This window comes from Cibotium barometz, chromosome 39 (assembly GCF_041138505.1).
Source record: "Cibotium barometz isolate CiBa-2024 chromosome 39, ASM4113850v1, whole genome shotgun sequence".
NCBI classification, from domain to species: domain Eukaryota; kingdom Viridiplantae; phylum Streptophyta; class Polypodiopsida; order Cyatheales; family Cibotiaceae; genus Cibotium; species Cibotium barometz.
Window position 1 is genome coordinate 35,306,522 of NC_141084.1, and position 18,981 is coordinate 35,325,502.

At 50.1% G+C, this 18,981-nt stretch overlaps 1 protein-coding gene across 1 annotated transcript in view; it reads right to left on the bottom strand.

Annotated features, from left to right (window-relative positions):
- The window catches only part of LOC147616027 (histone-lysine N-methyltransferase ATX5-like), a 92,614-nt gene that overhangs the window by 13,932 nt on the left and 59,701 nt on the right, over window positions 1-18,981 (bottom strand). The window contains exon 14 of the mRNA XM_086778669.1: window positions 12,953-13,057. Coding sequence (XP_086634795.1) covers window positions 12,953-13,057 — 105 coding nt within the window. The remainder of the gene's footprint in view (window positions 1-12,952; window positions 13,058-18,981) is intronic.

Genomic DNA, 18,981 nt, shown 5'->3' on the forward strand with positions numbered 1-18,981 from the left:
ACTGATACTTGTATTTTTTCAGCACCTAGGGAGAGTCTCCGAGGCTGCCTTGCTTTGTTCTCTGCTCTGTTTTCTAATGAGCAGAGAGGATCTTTTGTAGCCCTACGGGCGTTTTTATATAACTAATGAAAGGATCTTTTCTCGGGAAAAAAAAGTATGAAAAAGACATACAATAATCACAACTATAAGATGGAAAAGAATAGAATCACCCCAATATGTTAGGTGATTTCAACCACTGAGGAGCATCATGATGCCATGAAAGACCTGTGGGACTAGAGGAAAAGAAAATGCCATGGTCCCACTCTCGCATAAATATAACATGCTTTGCCTGCGCAGAACGAGAGGACCCCTAAATACGAGCCCAGGTAGCCATCAGAGTATGGATGATATCACCCCATATAGTACTAATGCACTGAGACCCAAAAATCTGGACACCCTCAATAGCCTCCATGCATCTAGCTCTCCAGATCTGGCATGCTATAATACTGGCAAAATCTCCCAACTGGTGTCAATCCTTTGTCTGGGGGGTGTATAATCAGAGTGAGGGACATCCTGCAATAAACCATGCTGGGCAATACCTCTACGAATAAAAATAGCAGAGTCTATACCACTGCCCTCATAAAAGAGCTACGGACCGGACTGGGAGAGCCAAGCAATTGCCCCCCAAGTCACATGCATGGCTTGGCCATTCAATTTGCCAATAAGTTGGGCTACATAATCCCAAATCTGCTGTGCAGTGCTGCATCCCCATAAACATGTTGTATAGTCTCAGAATCTGCTGCACACCTAAAACCGATCTCCACTGATTGGTGGGGAGACCACTTGTACCCCACCTGTTCCAGCCCACAACCAATTCCTATGCGGCCTTCCCGGCTGCTGTAAGGCTGTCGTGCTGCTATCTACCCTATGTGGTGTGCCTACATTTAGCCCGCCTCTGCCTAGTATGGTGCTCATGCTGCCTCAAATCTGCGTATGGGCTGAGAATTGTACCCTATGTGGTGTGCCTACATTTAGCCCGCCTCTGCCTAGTATGATGCCTATGCTGCCTCAAATCTGCATATGGGCTGAGAATTGTCTTGTGCGTTCAGATACTCACATCCTTGTGTCAGGTGCCTAGGTCTCGACCTAATAAGCTACATGAACTATCATGTGCACACTCTAGGGTTGGTGGCAACTTACCAACATTAGACACTTTAAATAGGTATTCATTCATTGATCAATCAGTCATCATTGAGTCATTGAGAACTCAAGAGCAGTGCTACCATTGAGTATCTCCCAGCATCATATATACTTCATGTTAGTAATACAAGGTAAATTGATGTCCAACTAAGTGTGCTCACACAAGAACCCAAAAACTATGTCCACACTTGGCTGCTCATTGGTGCTTGGACAATATTACAATGAATTGGCACAATAGTCCTTACAAACACATGAATCCGGCCATAATCGACCTCTTAGGTGGCCAATGGGTAGAAACATGTCCACGTCACACTTGGGAGGCCATTTGTCTCTACTATGTATTGAACATGAAGAAGAAGAAGTCTGTTGTGATGGGTTTAAGTCTTTGATTAGGCGCTAATCGCAATCAATCAATCATAAAGACGATTCCACAAGCACCCATGTTACATGGACAAACGCACAACTTACAATACAAGTCTAGCGACTGGTCCCTAGATTGGGGCTCACAGAGACTGCCGTGGCTCGCTTGCTGAAGCTCCCGCCTCCACCCTGCTCTGCGCACCTTCGCTCCCCCCCCCTCCTCCTCGCGCCTTTTTTCCTTCCGCCCCCCGCTTGCTCTCCTCTACTCGCCACTGCGCCCCCCCTCTCCTTCCTCGCTGCTGCGCCGCCCCCCCCTCCTTCCTCGCCGCTGCGCCTCCCCCCCCTCTTCGCCAGTTCGCCCCCCTCCCCTCTTCGCCTTTTCGCCCTCCCTCCCCGCTGCCACCTGTTCGCCATCCCCCCCCGCTGCCGCCTGTTCGCCATCCCCCCCGCCTCTTCGCCTCCTCACGCCCGCCTCCATTCAGCAGCGCCCCGCCCCCCTCCTTCTCGCGTTGTCGCCGCCCCCCCCCTCTGGGCCTCTCCTCCTTTTTTCGCCGCCCCCCCCCCCCTCCCTCCTCTGTCGTGCTGCTTTTCACCCCTTGGGGGTTTTTGTTTTTTTTTTTCCTCATCGTCATCCGTCCTTCCGCCTCTTGGTGTGCAGCCCGCTTCTTGCAGGTTTTCCGCTTTCGCCTTGCCTTCGCTTGAGCTTCAGACTCTGATGGAGACTCCTCCCGCCTCGCCTCAGAGGGACTCTTCCGCAGCCCCCTCGCCCGCCCCCGAGGTCATCCCCATCAGGCTTTCTCTTTCGCCGGAAGAGGAAGCGAGCCTCACCGCAGAGGTGGAACGCCTTCAGGCTCACTCCACCATCTGCCGTATAGTCGGCACTCGCCCCAGCAGAGGGGAGATCAGGGATCTACTTCAGGCTCGCCTTCTTGCAGATGTGGGCAAGATCCTGGATGTACAGCTCTTGGGCCGGGGACATTATCAGATCGAGTTCGAGGCCGCCCAGAGCGTTGCCAAGGTCCTTGCCATGAGTCCTCTGGATATCAGGGGTGCTCGGGCTTTCTTCAGGCCTTGGCAGCATGGATTTGACCCAGCTGCGGCGGAGCAGGGAGAGCGCCTCTTCCATATTACAGTTTGTTTCCCTGGTCTCCGCCGGGAGTATCTTCCGCTCCTCTCCAGGCTCGGAGCATTGGTGGGCTCGGTTCTTGAGACGGGCCCCTCAGCAGCTTCAGTGGTGGCCAGAGCAGCTGGGCTACCTTCGGTCAGAGTGTTGGTATCTGACATCTCCTCCCTTCCTAAGGTCATTCAGCTACCTAGGATAGGGGGGGGGTGGATAGATCAGAGAGTGGAGTTCTCGGGGCTCCCGAACCAGTGCTTCATTTGCAGGCAGGTCGGTCATTTGGCCAAGGCCTGCCCTCGCAGGAGACCTCGGCCCTCACCACAGCAGCAGGCCACGGATGGCCCGCCCACAGATTCGGCTCGGCAGGCTGCCTCAGGGACACCTGCTCAGGCCACAGAGACCTCGGAGTGGCAGCCTGGACAGGGGCGCCGTCGAGGGAGACAGCCACAGCAGCACGCCCAGGTACCGCTGCAGCAGCAGCCACAGTCTCAGCCTCACTGGGTTCCCGTGAGGAACAGATTTGCTCCCCTTCAGGAGGAGACCCCTGCAGCGACCGAGGACCAGGAGATGCCAGCTCCCCCTCCTTCACCTCCCCCACACCCATCCCCTCCCACCGCCTCGCTTCCACCATCGCCTCCTCCCGCCCCCGCTCCGGTCTCGGCAGCGGCTCCCTCTCCTCCTCCCTCGCCTCCCCCTCCTCCCCCTCCGCCCGCCTCGCCTTCCCGGGAGGTCCTGGCAGCTCCCTGGCGCTCACCTGCAGTCCGGAGGGCGCTGAGCACTGACCTCGCTCGTGCATCACAGAGGAGACCTATGCCGATTAGGGCCTCACGGATTTCATCTATCCGCAGTCGGCTGAGTCGCCTCGGCATTCGACAGCGCTCGGCGGCGTTTGATTATACCTTCACACGGCTTTTTGGAGCAGAGGGCCCCCATGAGCCAGCACCCATCCGAGTGCATGTAGTGATACCTCCGGCCCGCGGGGAGGAGGCACTAGACTCAGCGGTGGCCTTCTCGTTCCCTCTATGTGGACCTTGTGACCGGGAGTGGACTCTAGAGCTCGCTCTCAGCACGTTGAAGACTCAGGCAGTTGAGTTTTCTCATCACATGAGCGATTTGGAGGTTACAGATGTGCTAGGCCGACTTTGGGAGTTGGCTCATTTTGTCTTGGATCCCGGGGGTGTGGATACATCCGGGATTCGGCATTTGGTCGTGCGCATAGTTGCAGATTTGGCACGCGACCCAGGATATGTGAGTATTCACGAGGTTACTATGTCAGAGTAGGAGGCAGTCGCCATGGGTCACAGCCACTGGCGCCTGATCCGGGATTCTTGCAGTACACCGGGTGGGCAGACTCGCAGCCGTTCGGATGGGGACTACTCTCCATCCAAGCCGCTTGCGAAGGCCCGCCGCACGGCTGAGACAGCATCCACCTCAGTAGGACATCCATGAGGATCATCTCATGGAATGTACAGGGCCTTGGCGGAGCACACTTTATACGCTATCGAGGCTGCTTGAGGCAGGAGCTACAGAGATGCCTGGTTGGCGGCAGCATTGACATTCTGATGATGCAGGAGCACCACTTGGGTGAGAGCAGGATCCGGAGATATGGTTCGGTGATGCCTGGTAGATGGGACACTTTCTGGTCTGCAGGGTTTGGTCCTTTGGGTGGACAGGGAGGAGTATGCATGGTTATTGCAGATGCATGGCGGCAGGCCATTGTGGATCGAGGGATCATTGTGCCTGGTAGAGCACAGTATGTCATTCTGAGGATGCATGATGAGCTATTGGGTGTGCTCAACATCTATGCGCCCAATCATGCTAGTGCCAGAGCAGAGTTCTGGACTCAGGTTACAGATGCATTGCCAGAGGCCGCACATTGGTGTGTTGGGGGAGACTTCAACATGCTTGAGGACCCGGCAGATAGGGTGGGAGGCAGTCATGTTACAGTGCACGGCACGGAGCTTGCAGCTTGGGACCGGTTTTGTATGACACTGAGGATCACTGATGCATGGCAGCATGGGGCTTTCTCCCGGTCTCAGGACAGTCTTAGTTTCTCTCGGTCGGATCGCCGGCAGGGAGGGACTAATCTATCTCGGATTGATCGCTTTTATGTGGGCGATTGGTTGGGGGAGCGAGGGGGCTCCGTCGGCATTCTTGCTGGCACCTCATTTTCAGATCATGCGCCAGTTATACTGACTTTGGAGGAGGGGACACGGGAGCCCAGCTTGCAGTTGAGGATCCCAGAGAGGGTACTTGCAGACCCCAGTCTCGCTGAGGACATTGAGAGGATCTGGCATGATAGTCAGTGCTCTGACCAGGATGCAGCGGGCCAGTGTGCCCAGGGACTCATTGATCTTAGCTCTTTTCTACACGCTGCAGCTTTGACACGACTGGGAGAGATTCGCGAGCGGGAGCAACGGCTGAGACGCAGCCTTGCTTCGCTACAGCGCCTTCAGGAGCAGCAGCCTGCATGTGAGTGGGTGGCGTCCCAGCTGAGCCAGGCACGCCAGGAGGTTAGAGAGGCAGAGGAGCAGAGACATGAGTTTTACTATCGTCGTCAGGCCTCTCAGTGGACGCAGCTTGGTGATAGAGTGACTGGGGAGTTTTTTGAGATCACTCGACCCCGTCATGCGCGAGCAGGGGTTCGCCAGCTTGGTAGACCGGATGGATCGATAGCTACTGAGCTCGGGGAGATCAGAGCCATTGCCACTGCTTTTTATCGTGACTTGCTTTCAGCGGAGCCAGCCACCACTGAGGATCGAGATGTATGCAGACAGACTGTGTGGGCCCATGTGCAGAGGAGGGTCACAGACCATATGCGCACAGTTCTAGGTGCGCCTCTGTCAGAGATTGAGCTTGCCGAGGCCTTGAGGAACCTGCCGCGACATAGTTGCCCAGGGGAGGACGGACTGACGCCGGCCTTTTTTATGTGCTATTGGGACCTTTTGGGGCCAGGCCTCCGCAGGGGCTTTCAGCATGTTTTGGACACTGGGGTGATGCCGCAGAGCTTTTCCGAGGGCTTGATCTATCTTATCCCCAAGGGAGAGGGAGTATCAGATGATATTCGGCATTGGAGGCCTATTACGATCCTCAATACTGTCTACAAGGTCTTGGCAAAGGCCTTGAGTTTGAGGATCCAGCCCTTCCTGGGGGAGTTGATTCATGCTACTCAGACAGGATTTGTCAAGGAGCGCAGTATCCTTGACAACATCTTTACTTTCTGGGAGGCGACGGCCCGAGCTAGGTTTCTTGGCGAGGACTTGGTCGTGATGCTTCTCGATTTTGAGAAGGCATACGATAGAGTTGATTGGGGATTCTTAGAGGGCACTATGCTACGCCTGGGCTTTGAGCCAGGATGGATCAGAGGGGTGGCAGCTTTGTATTCCACAGCTCGCAGCCAGGTGCTGATTGCAGGAGGTCGGGGGCCGAGTTTTGAGCTGACCAGATCAGTCCGTCAGGGGTGTCCTCTCGCCCCTTTCCTTTTTCTCTTCTTTGCGGAGGCTATGAGTATGTATTTGACGGCAGAGGAGGTTGGTTTGAGAGGACTTCAGCTCCCAGTCCGGGGGGAGGATTTGCTTGATGCTGAGTTTGCAGACGACACGGGCTTATTTTTGCATGGCCAAGAGGCCAATCTTATTCGGGCAGAGCAGTCGCTCCAGGTTTTTAGTGCAGCTTCGGGAGCATTGATCAATTGGCGCAAGACAGTGGCCTTTTGGATCAGTAGTGCTCCCACTCCGGCATGGAGTCCGGACCCCGGTTTTAGATGGATTCCTCCCGGCACAGCAGTGCGGTATTTGGGATGCCAGATTGGCCTCGATTTGTCACCTGAGCAACAGATTGCCCCGCTTCTTCTGAGCATTCGGAAGAAGCTATTGTATTGGAGTACAGCTCGACTATCCTTGGCTGGGAGGGTGGTGGTGGCAAATCAGGTGCTGTTAGCGACTATGTGGTACATTACGTCTTGCTGGATTTTCTCGAGCTCTTGCATCAGCCAGGTACAGAGGCTGATCAGGAACTTTCTGTGGTCAGGGCGGGACGGTCAGCCAGCTCGGGCAAAGGTTGCATGGGCAGTTATTACACTTCCGCTGGCTCAGGGCGGTTTGGGCATTATAGATCCAGTCGATCAGAGTAGAGCCTTATTGGGGAAGCTTATTGTTCGGGGGTTGCTTCCAGGCGGCGCTGAGCCTTGGAAAGAGCTCCTCTTGCAGCGACTGCAGGCCCGGGCGCCTCCTGCAGGGGGTACTTGGGTACCAGAGATTCGCTGGATATTCATAGAGATGAGGAGGACAGGCCTCAGTAGAGGATGGGAGGACAGATTTGCTTTGAGTATCCTGAGAGCTTGGGAGCTGCTGAGACCGGGGCTCTCTCAGCGGCCTCCGTCTTGTGTTGAGGAGCGGGCCAGGCAGCCGCTCATCTGGAGCCCAGCGGTTCGTACAGAGCAGGGTCATATGCTGGGTTCTCGGCCTCGTCTAGCCTGGGGACCTTTAGCGGCAGGCCCAGCTCGTAGTTTTGGAGACTGGCAGGCTTTCTGCAGTCTACCAGAGGAGACCCAGGTGGAGAGGCTGAGTCACTTCAGAGGGGGGTTGATTATGAGGGATGATATTCAGGAGGCACTTACAGAGGAGTGGTTCACACCTCTCGAGCCAGTGGCCCCACGGTGGATGGGAGCCTTTACACAGTTGGAGATCCTGATTGCTGTCAGAGCTAGCACTGAGGATGGCAGATGCCTCTATTATGAGATTCAGGATGAGGGCCGACTCCAGAGAGTGGAGGTGGAGTCGCCTTTGGTTGCAGAGTGCACCTTTCAGAGGATTCGGGTAGTGGCTGCCGCTTCTCGGAAGTGGCATATTGACCCCGACCCTGCTGACGTGCTCCCGGATTGGCGTATATGGGCATATGCAGCGCGCCCCTTGGCCCGGCTACAGTGGGACCCCGGAGAGTACGAGTGGCATGATCCTTATGCATCCCTTGAGGCCACAGAGATCACATTTTTCCAGTATACTGTTCGGCTGGGACGGCACATTTTGACGGCGAGGAGGACGGTTTCTCCAGCGGCAGCGGGGCATTGGCGATTGCAGGGACTATCACAGGAGTTCCTGGAGGATTTCTGGGCTCGGCTCTGGGCTAGTCGACAGGCCCGCAGGATCTCGGCTTTTCAGTGGCTGGTCGCCCACAGGGGCTCAGCAGTTGGCACTTGGCTTGTTTACAGCGGTCTTCCGGCGGCCTGCGTCCGATGCGGCCACCCTATGGAGACACAGAGACATTGCCTTTGGGACTGCCCTCAGGCACAGCAGATTTGGCTGCGGATGCTGCGTATTCTAGCCCCCCTCTCTCCAGAGGGTATGTTTACGTGGGGTGCCGCTGCTTGGTCGACTTCGTCAGGGCCTGCTATGGGCTATGAGATGGAGCAGGGCAGTCAGGCCATCAGATTTATTAGGGGCCAGCCTCGCCTGGTTCCGGCACCGGATTTCTCGTCCGCCAGCTGGACACAGGAGAGGGATTTACGATGGGAGCTCCTCAGCAGCCTCACCATCTGGTTCACCTGGAGGGCCCGGTGCTTCACGGCCTTTGAGGGGAGATTAGAGCCACCAGCAGAGACTGTTCGGGGGATTTGGCAGGAGTTGATCCACACCCTGCGAGGACAGTACGACCGCATCCGGGGAGACTCGGATGAGGCGATTTTACGGCGCCAGGCCTTTCATACCACTTGGCGCTGCGGCCCGTTCTACACCCTACACACGGGATCCCCCCGTTGGCACTACAGGCCACCTGTTTGGCTCTTCCCCCCCCCATTGTATGATTTAGCCGCTCAGTCCTTTAGACTGATGCTTGTATTTTGCAGCACCTAGGGAGAGTCTCCCGGGCTGCCATGATGTATTCACTGCTCTTCTCTCTGTTAGGAGCAGGAGAGATCTCTTTTGTAGCCCTACGGGCGTTTTTTTTACATAACTAATGAAAGGATCTTTTCTCCAAAAAAAAAAAAAAAAGATTGGGGCTCACAAAATGCCTGGTGCTCATCAAGACTCAAAAGATTACTAGTGAAATGCACTTGACTGTACACACGTCTACTTGGCACCAAAATGTAGGGGTGCCCGTGACATTTAACCCACCCCTAGGGCTTTATGTGAGTGTTTCCCTCTCTCTTGGACCACTAGCACCATTGTTCCAATCCACAAAGCAAGAGACCCTTTGGATCCCATTAATTATCATATTGATCATACTTTGGCCAGTGTTGGATGCTTAGATGAGGTCCATGCATCAAGCCAAAATTAAACCGAATTATTGCACACTTGATTATAACTTACGCTCAGGGCTATTATTGAGGACATGAGAGCACATAGACAGCATGTCCATTATTGTACTGAGGCCTTTAATTCTATCACATGCAGAAGCTCTAGGAGTCTTCTTTTAACCCTAAACACCTTCTTGAAACATGTTGGTGCACAATGCAAGCAGAAGATGGAGAGAAGAGAGAGAGAGAGAGAGAGAGAGAGAGAGAGAGAGAGAGGGGGGGCTGAGTTTTAGTATATTCATATAGTACAAAAAGGATGTACAACTTGGCTAGCCTTTGGCTGCCCTTCAAAAGGCGGAAAACACCTAATCTAAGTCTAGTCTACTGACTCAGCCCACAAGGGAGTGAATGCCTAACCATGATCTTGGCATGGCCTTTTATGGGTTCTTCTTATGCAAGGAACCTCGCCGACCTGCTGTCCGCGCGCAGATAAATCCACCCGACCTGTAATCTATGTCGACCAACAACAGTAGTCAATGTACAGTCCAAAGAGGGTGGGCGATAGCGGGCATCCCTGCTTCACTCCTATCGTGCTGGTGACCCTATCAGATAGTCCGCCTCGAGCTCGGACTCTGCCTGTCCTCACAGACTCATACAAAGCAACTGCATATCCTCGGGTACCTCAATGTCATGCAATCTGTGCATAAGCCTGGCACGTGGTACGGTATCGAAGGCTTTGCAGAAGTCCACAAAGCAGCAGTATATCCTTCTCTTCTAGTATATCCTTCTCTTCTGTGCCCTGCCCTCTTCAATAAGTGCCCGAAGTGTCAGTATGTGATCCAAGGTAGTAAATCCTCTCCTAAAGCCAGCCTGTCCATGTGCTCGATGACCATGCCTCTCTGCCCATCGGCTCAGCTCCGACTCCAATATAGAGCCATATAGTTTGGCGGAGTAATGACCAATCATGATCGTCCTGTAGTTGCCTGGTACCATGGGGTCCCCACTCTTAAAGAGTGGTACAATGATATGCTCTGTCCAGCTTGTCGGGAAACCCTCACAAATGGCACGATTAAACACGTACGATGAGCGGAGCCAAAGTGTCTCGTGCTTATGAGAAGTGCTCTCGAACTAGCCCATCATGATCCTGTGCCTTTCCATTCTGTAACGTGTCTATCGCATCTAGCACCATCTGTATAGTTAAAAAGGTGCTGCTAGCCGATCTAGTCCCAGTGGAGGGGGGGTGGGGGGCTGTCCTGGTGCATCATATAGCTCTCTAGCATAAGTATGCCATGCCTCAGGTGCAGTAATTGGAGTACCAGGCTGTCTCTCCTGAAACATCTTCCATGCCCTCTTGTTGTCCTTCCCCAGAAGAGTTGGTAGATCTTCTCCTCTAGCTTAGCCAGATAGGCTCGTTTCTTCCTCCACACAAGGCGCCGAAAGATCATCCTGGCTTGTCTATGCGTGTGAGACCCAATGGCAATCTCACGCTATAGCTGTGCTCGTGTCTCATGAAACTCATCATCATACCAACTGTTCTGTGGGGCGGTGGGTGGAAGGGATCATAGTGCAGGGAAACGCATATGAGGCGGATGCATGTAGTACACCTACCAATCCTCTCATGATCTCATCCAGAGGGCTATGCGGGTCTAAAGCGAACAAGCCATCAGGTACTGCATCTCGGTAAACCCCAACTGTCTCATGTATAAACTGATATCTCGGGTACCTAGGTAGATGAGTGGCTGGCCCATCTCTCGGGGATCTACCTACTAGTGTGAAACTCAGGTATGCATGATCAGCTGCTATGCCAATGGGCCTACTGGAAATCGTGAAACCCCGAACATCAGGTATCAATGAAGGAGATCCCATCAAGTAGTCCACTGTGCTCGCTCCCCCTTTAGAGTTCCAGTGTGTGAGAGCATCTGATCCTTGCCATCTCGATAAGCCATTGTATATGACCAACCCATGTGCACTCCCGAGTGTGAGAAAATGCCTGCCATAATCTGTAATCTCCCCCTCATCCTATGTTGATCTCTGCAACCCTACATCCTCTACCGTGATCTCCCGGTACATAGCCTCTTGAGTATCATATAGCTCTGTCTACTCTGTGCCTGTACGTGCATTAAAGTCTCCCAATAGTAATATGTCTCCCATGCTGGCAAACCTCATGATATCATCATATAGTGGTATATAGGGCGACTCTCCTGATGGTGCAAACCTGGAGTGGGCTGGGGGAAAGTAGCATACCGCCACATATAGTTCACGGAGCCCCTCTCTGCATATTCGGACCCACATGTACCTCGCATCTGCATCTCTATGTACCACATGTATTTTGTCACGAAGCTCCTCCCTGTAAAGTATTGCCACTCCTCCAAATCCTCTGGTAGGGCGGAAAACTGATTCCCATCTATAACCCCATACGTCAGGAAGCCTCTTGTTTGTGCACTGATGGGTCTCCGTATACATAGCAATATCACTGTGTCTGAAAGTATCCTGCATCTGTTCCAAGGGCTCCGTTGCAATTCCACACCGTGAATCGCAAGGTCTCATAGGCCGCGCACGTCAAGCGGGCCTCCTCTCCGTAATGATGACTCGGCCATCTCTGTATACCGCCCATTTCCCCTCTTTCCTTGCCTCAAGCACACGCGGCATGTGTTCCTTCCGGTGTGCTATCTATGCCGGTGTAAGGTCCTCATCCAAATAAATCTTTTCCCCCTTAAGGGCCATCCTTTTGAGAGGAAGGCCTTCTTCTTCTCCAAGTCACCAAACCTGATGATCAATATCTTTGCCCTGGTTTCATCTCTGCCTACTCGCCATGTTCCGGTAATGGGTACATCAGTGGCTCCAATTTTCGTTGCAAGAGCTTTTGCATCCTCTTGGGGATTTACCTTATCTTCCCACCCAACTACACGTACATGTAAGGCACGTGCCCGTCTCTTGGCCTCCTCTTCCAATGTAGCATTCATCACCTCTACTTTATTGACTAGTGTATCCTTCTGTTTTTTTACTACTTCAATCCATGGGTTGACTTCCTCAATTTGTTTCTTTGTGGCACTGGCAATTTCAGCCCATGAATGCATTTCCTTCTCACCTGCAGCAGCCACTTTTGCCTTACATGATTCCAAAGTGTTTTGCATTTCTGTGATGTCTTTTTCGCGGTCAGCCATACATGTCTTCAAAGTGCCTTTGTACGATGCAACTGTTGTGCCAATCTCTCAAAGCATGTCATCGAAGAGAGAGAGGAGCACTACTTGTTTACATGTCCAGTTTATTAACAGATACAAGGGAGATTTCACTGCTGCTTCAAAGAGGGGTTTGGTCCTCTTTCACAAGTGATGGGCTACAGAGATCAGAGATGTTTAGTATAGAATTGCACCATCATAGAGAGACCTTGACGTGGCTGCACCCAGGGAGGCAGGATCAATAGGATATTACTCAAACCTCCATCAAAAATATCTTCAGCTCACACGCAATTGATACCCAAGTCACGGCAGCACTAGAGAAAGCATGTAGATCATGGACAATGCACCAGATCTTGACATGGGACTTCATTTTTCCCGGTGATACTGCTATTCAGTGGACCCACAAAGTCACCACAGAGAGGGCACAGTCTCTCCAGTGAACCAGACGTCCCCATCCCTAGGGTTTTAGACCCTCTTCTCGTTAGTTCCAGATATACTCTAGCAACATTTCAATGCGCCAACACTACGGGAGGTGGATATTGAGGCTATGTACTCCATTTATGATGAGGATGAAACGTTGATTCCCTCTTTTGATTGACCATACTACCCTTATTTGTACATACTACGCCAGCCTTCTGCACTTAGATTGTTTTTTTCATTTCATGTTTCAACTTTTAGTCTGTTTGTGGAACACACGTCTACTATTTGGACTCATAGACCTTACGCCTTTTGTAGACAGTGATAAAATCTATCCATCTATCTTTCACACTCTTGCTTGCACGCATGCGCGCGCACACACACACTCTCTCTGATGCATGTTAGAAAGTCCACTGTCAAGTCTCACAGATGAAATGATTTGTACAGTTAAGTATGGAAAACTACCTCCATATGGTAGCCTGCTCTTGCTGCACATGTGACATGATAGGTGGTAGTGCATCCCTCACACCTGATGCAAGCTCCATGTGTTTGTTTGCATACCACACAAACCTTCAACAACACAGTTTACAGGAGCAAAAAAACTAATTTTAGAGCCAGACAATAACAATCAGTATTTTCCAGATCCACCACAACTCAGCCTAAGACACAAATATCTCTAAAGAAAGGAGATTAAGAAATCATGACAGCCCTCCATAGGTCTAGCAATTATGATCAATGCAGTATATTATGATTAACACTAGCTTCTTAACCAGTCATTTTCATTCATCTTTATTTTTTCATTTCATTTTGTTAAATAATGATGAAATTAATTACGAGAACACACGACATGGTTATTTTTGCAGGATGATTCCTGCCATCAACAGCAAAGGTAGAGGGAACAGACTGACAGTGACACGGGTGGACTGTGCAACACAACATGGAGCAGAAGGCAGAACAGAAGCCACTGCCAGGCAGAAGAGAATCCAGCTTGTCTCTAAGGAGCTGCAAAATTAGAGGTCTAAGTTTAAGAGCAGTAGCGGGCAAATTTGTAGAACGCAAAGGACCTTGTTGTAGTGGATAGAGTTCATGCCTTGGAGCGCCAAGGGCCGGTTAGAATGGACCCTTAGAGGTGGGTGGTTCACATGGTCACTTAAAGGAAAGGGTCTCTTGGGTCTTACATCAAGAAGGGATAGACTTAAGCTCTTAAGAAGGGGCTTTTTCATAAACCACAAGAAAAGCACGACAGCAAGGTATTCTTTCAGAATTTTCTAGGAAAAGCAGGTCGAGCGGAGACTACCTGGAGGTGCCAATGCCCTCACAAGATCGATCTGCTTTATGGAATACATGAGTGGAAATCTTTTCATCAAACAACCAATCGACTCACAGTACAAAGACCTGCCAAGTCTCCCAACACTTACATTAAGAAAGAAAATTGATCTTTATCACATTCTACTCCCTCTTACCCCTCCTGCCTTCCCCTTCCTAGAAATGCTTAAATAAATTTAGCCAGAAATCTGGTATAAAAGAATTAATCCAAGCACACCTAAGGGGACCAGGATTCACACAAATACTGGGTAACTTGAAGCAACTCATGGCCTCAGAAGGACGACCTCTAGCCATGAGATTGTGGAAGGCAAGGCAAGAGAGTGAATAAAGGCTCCAAAGCTAATCCTATGCTGCTGCAGATTACATACACAGAAATTTGAAAATAAGTTCATGGACAAAGAAAGCCGATTGTGTGTCTCCCTGTCGAAGGAACTAATATTTTCGAGGAGACGGTGGATCCTACTCGGATTTGTGTGGTGTTTCATCACTCCAGGCCATCCACACTCCAGAGTGGTACGATGATTTTCTCCTTCCCCTTGAGTGCACCCCTGGGGACGGATGTTGAGATGTCAAGCTCAACATGAGCTGACACTCACGAGACGCCTGCGTGACCGTTCGACATTTACATCACTGGCGGGTTTGGTAACTGGCACCGACATATCTTTGCCAAAGATTCTACAGCTGGACTACACCGACTAGTGCACACCTACCCACTCCACTTTAGCGTGTTCATATTATGGACCGCTTGTATATACTCTAGTATGTGTGTTAGTTACTTTATCTTTTTTGTAGACCTCTTTTGTTGAAGAAGAAGAAGAACAAGTTCTCAGCCTCTCACCTTGTGTGCTCTCTTCTAGGGTTTGTGTGTGTGTGTGTGTGCTTGCAAGAGCTCAATCTCCCTTCTTCCTTGCATCTTGTTCATGCTAAGAAGCTGAGCGGCAAGCAAGAAAACCATAGGAAGCTGTACGAGGGTAAGAGCTTCACCTACTCTTCTCCCTTTGTGTTGGCTGCTACACCCTTGTTGGAAGCTCTTCGGAGGCACCGGCAAACGAATTCCGATTGAAGAGCTTTCTTCGCAGGAGCGGAGCTGCAGGGCAACTATAATGTTCTTTGGACAGAAAATCTCCGAGCCAAAAACGCATTTCGGACGCGTCTGGACCTCCGTTTTTTAGTTCGCGAGCGTTGTCGTGCCATGGCACATCTATGGTGTGAAACCATGCATGTGAGGCCATTAAATACAAATTCAGATGCATGGGATTAAGTGCCATGACTTGAGTCATTATATGATGCCCATGTACATATGTTCATATTGTAAATGAGGTTCAATAAGACGAGCTGAAGCTGAGCTAGGTCTCGAAGCCTCAGTACATGAGTGTGGTGTGAATCGTGGAGTTTTTATGCTTATGGTGAACCTTGGGGGCTAGCAGAAGTCCCTGTGCCTTTGTACATAGGTTTGGATTTTGCTTGAGTATTTAACAGCTTTTCTTGGCCCCACGAGATGGTAAAATGCTCAGAAATCATGCTTGAGATGATAGTGGCATTTGATTGAGGTTCAAAATGGCATGGATATGGCCATGGTCATGACTACATGGTGACGGTTGGAGACATGTGAAAGAGGATGTCAAGAATCTTTGGTCAATGCGTGGGAATTACCCCTTGTGAGTCTTGGTGTAAATAAGCCCAAAAAAAATGTTGATGCTTATCAACCTTAAGAAATGGAGAAAATGAAGGGGGCGCAGCCTGATCGAATTAGGGGGCGCAGCCTGATCGAATTAGGAAGGCAAAATTATAGCTGCAAAAGCGTCGAATCCCCGATTTGCCCGCGGGATTCTGAAATAACCAGAGTCGGCGCATTGAAATTTGGGGGAGGGGGAGTGCAGAAGGGAACCAGAATATAAAATTTGCAGAGAATATAGTTTTGGGAATAGATATTCTGTTCAAGGCTTGTAGGGATTGGTTTTACTCAGAATTGAAAACTTAATATTATAAGCACATCTTGAAAAATTTGCATGCTGGAAGTTCTGCAAAGATGAAACCACCGAGAACTGCATGTAGAGGAAGATCAGCACCTTCGAGGAGCATGCTGCAGAGGTGAAGAAGGCTTGGTGTAATTATGGTGGCTATCTCATGAAATGGAGCGGCTGTTCGTGCTAAGTAAGGGAGTACAGCTCTTCAAAATGGCTCTTCAGAATACCAAGGGGTGTGATGGTATGCACTGCCAACAAAGAGGAAGAATTTTGCATATGGGGACGTAAGCGCAGGTTTATAGAGGCTCATAGAGGCTGATTTTGTGGGTTATCATTATACAAGGATGTCTATAATGATACTTGGCTGGCCCAAGGTGGAAATTGTTACTGCAAGGATCATAGGAACACAATACCATGTGGAGTTGGGTTTTGGAACCATATGATGGTTGGCCATGAGTCTTGGATGTATATGCCATGAGTTGATTTTCTGGAGTGCAAAAACCTATGAGATGTTTTTCTGGGGTTTGATGTTTTGAGTTTTATGACAGCTTCTGCTGGTGGTGCCCCTTGAAGAGATATATATTCTGTTTCCTTGCTGGGATTTGAAACGACTCTCACAGCCAGAAGTCTCGCACTTGCCCAGCGATACCGCACACGTCACGACAGCTTTGGTGAACCCGACGTGAAACTGCTGGGGTGAGAGTTAGTGGTGAAATTCACAGTGCAAGTTATGGCTGAGAATCCTGAGGGATAGGGGGTTCATTTTGACCCCAGGGTTATGCAAATGTTTCAGATGTTTACTATGTATATGCAACAGCATCAAGCGGCCGAGAGGGGGCAAATTTCCACGACTAAAGCACTGCAGTCAATCGTGAAGAAGGTGGATCAATTTGATGGTAAAGACATTACAAAATACCTGCGCAATTACACAAAGGAAATGGAGCTAAACAGGGTGACTGAGGAGGATATGGTTCGAAGCTTTGAGCTGGTATGTGTTCCCGAAATAAGAGAGCGCATAAGAGGATTACAGGCAGCACATGGTGGCAGAAATTGGGAGGAGTTCAAGCTTGCTTTGAAGGATGATTATTTCATGGAGGATTCCGAGCGGGTGACCAAGCGAACTTTCTTGGAGTGGGTTACAAAACCCAAAATTGGAATTTCTGCCACAGAGTTGTTAAGAGAGTTTGAGAAGCGCTATGCCCAGCTGTCAAGGATAGAGCGCACAACCTTAGACAGGGAAAAAACAGAGCTCTTCTTACAAGCAGCTGGGAAAGATCTCCAAGAAAAACTGAAAATTCTCCTTGAGGATAAGGATACGGAGCAGGGGTTAAAGAATGATTGGAATGATGTCGAGGATGTGGTCACCATGCTAGCAAAGCGGCAACGAAGGAGGGATAAAATGGTGATGAGCTCGGCAACTCCTATAACTCTTACCCTTGAGAATCTACCAAAACCTGCTGCTGCAATCCCAAAGGTAGAAGGGCCGATGGATGAGCTTATTAAGGGCATACGAGACCTAAAGTTGAAGATGTCCAGGATTGAGGAAAAAGGGCTACCATTAGGACAGGCTTCTATGCAAAAGCCTCAGAGCAAGGAAGGGTTTACATTCAAATGTATATGGTGTGATGACCCAGAACATGCGAAAAAAGACTGTGCCAGCTATAAGGAAGCCCTCAGAAACCAACTTGTATTTTTCAAAGATGGAAAAATCCACCTTACAGAGACTGGTCTTCCGTTAAACACAAACTTTGGAAAAGGAGGGATGAAAAAACTGGTTGAAGATATGGCTGCCAGCCATGCCATCTCTATGGTTGAGGCAGCAACCTATGGGTTAAAGGCCAGTCAATCAAAGCAGGAATCTGAGAAGGATGAAGACTATGAGAATGAAGATTTTTGGCCATCAACAATGGAGCTAATTGCGTCAAAGAAGGTGTCTAAGCAGGCTTTGCATGAGGCAGGAGACTGTATACGTCTTGAGACTGGCTGGGAAGAACCTGTGGATTCTCTATCTGTTCATGCCTATATTGTAAAATGCCAGAATAATGAGGCACAGGTTGAGGAAAAGCGTAAGAGGGAAAATGAGGAAGGAGGGCCATCAAAAAGGGTCACCCGTGGTAGTGGAAAGAAGGACCCTGGGCCATCATATGTGCCTCCGCCGCAAAACCAGCCTCCACAGGAAGTATCAATGGAAGAAGCGCCAGCAAAGATGAAGCATGAGAAGGAGAAGGGTAAAGGGAAAAGTCCGCTCTACAAGCTCCAATCCGATATTGAAGCCGCAACGGACCTCAAAAAGATGCTAGAAGAGAGGATTCTAAACAGTAGGGTGGAATTTACACTAGGGGAAGTCTTGGGGATTGCAAAGAAAGAATTCCATGATGAGATAATTGATATTATACGAAGGAAAAGGCAGTCCATAATTGAATCTATTCCATCACAGGGGGAGACAAGTACTTCCAAGACTCATGGAGTACAGGTACAGCAAAAGGAAGAGAGAGAGAGAATGTGGTGGAATGCAGTCACTCTACTGGAGGGGCACGACAAGTGCGCTTTGTGGATGAGGGTGATGAAAAAGAAGTTCTTGCAAAAAGTCATTACTCCAGGAATCATTGGGCAAGGGCCATCACTGAAACCCTTGTCAAGATAGGAGACTTGGAAGAGCCGTATGTCGCTCTAATCGACCATGGGTCTGAAATAAATCTTATGGCTAAAAACCTCTACAACAAATGTAAGTGGCCAATAGATGTAGATCACGGGTGGATGATTAAGGCGGCTAATAACTCATCTGGAGAGCTCTATGCAGCCTGTCCAAATGTAAGGGTAACTATAGGGGATGTGAAAGATGACCATAACTTCTTCATCCAGGAGATGTCATCGTATCCCCTTATCCTTGGGCAACCCTATATTACAACTGTGAGGATGGAGACAAAAGTCTTGGACGATGGCTCGGCGTATGCAAGAATAAGGAGCAAAGATGGCAAGAAAGCTGTTCAGTTCTTGACAGTTTGCATCAACCATAAAAGGAACCGCGAGTCTCTTCGAGAACAGTCACTCCCAAAGATAAACAGAGAATTCATGAACTACAGGGAGATGAGGGATTTTGGCCAGGTGCCATTGTAAAGCGGGATTGCAATGGTACAAGGGGCAATGAGTTCTCGCAGGACTCAATCAATGTAAATAACTTTTCAGCAAATTTTCAGAGAT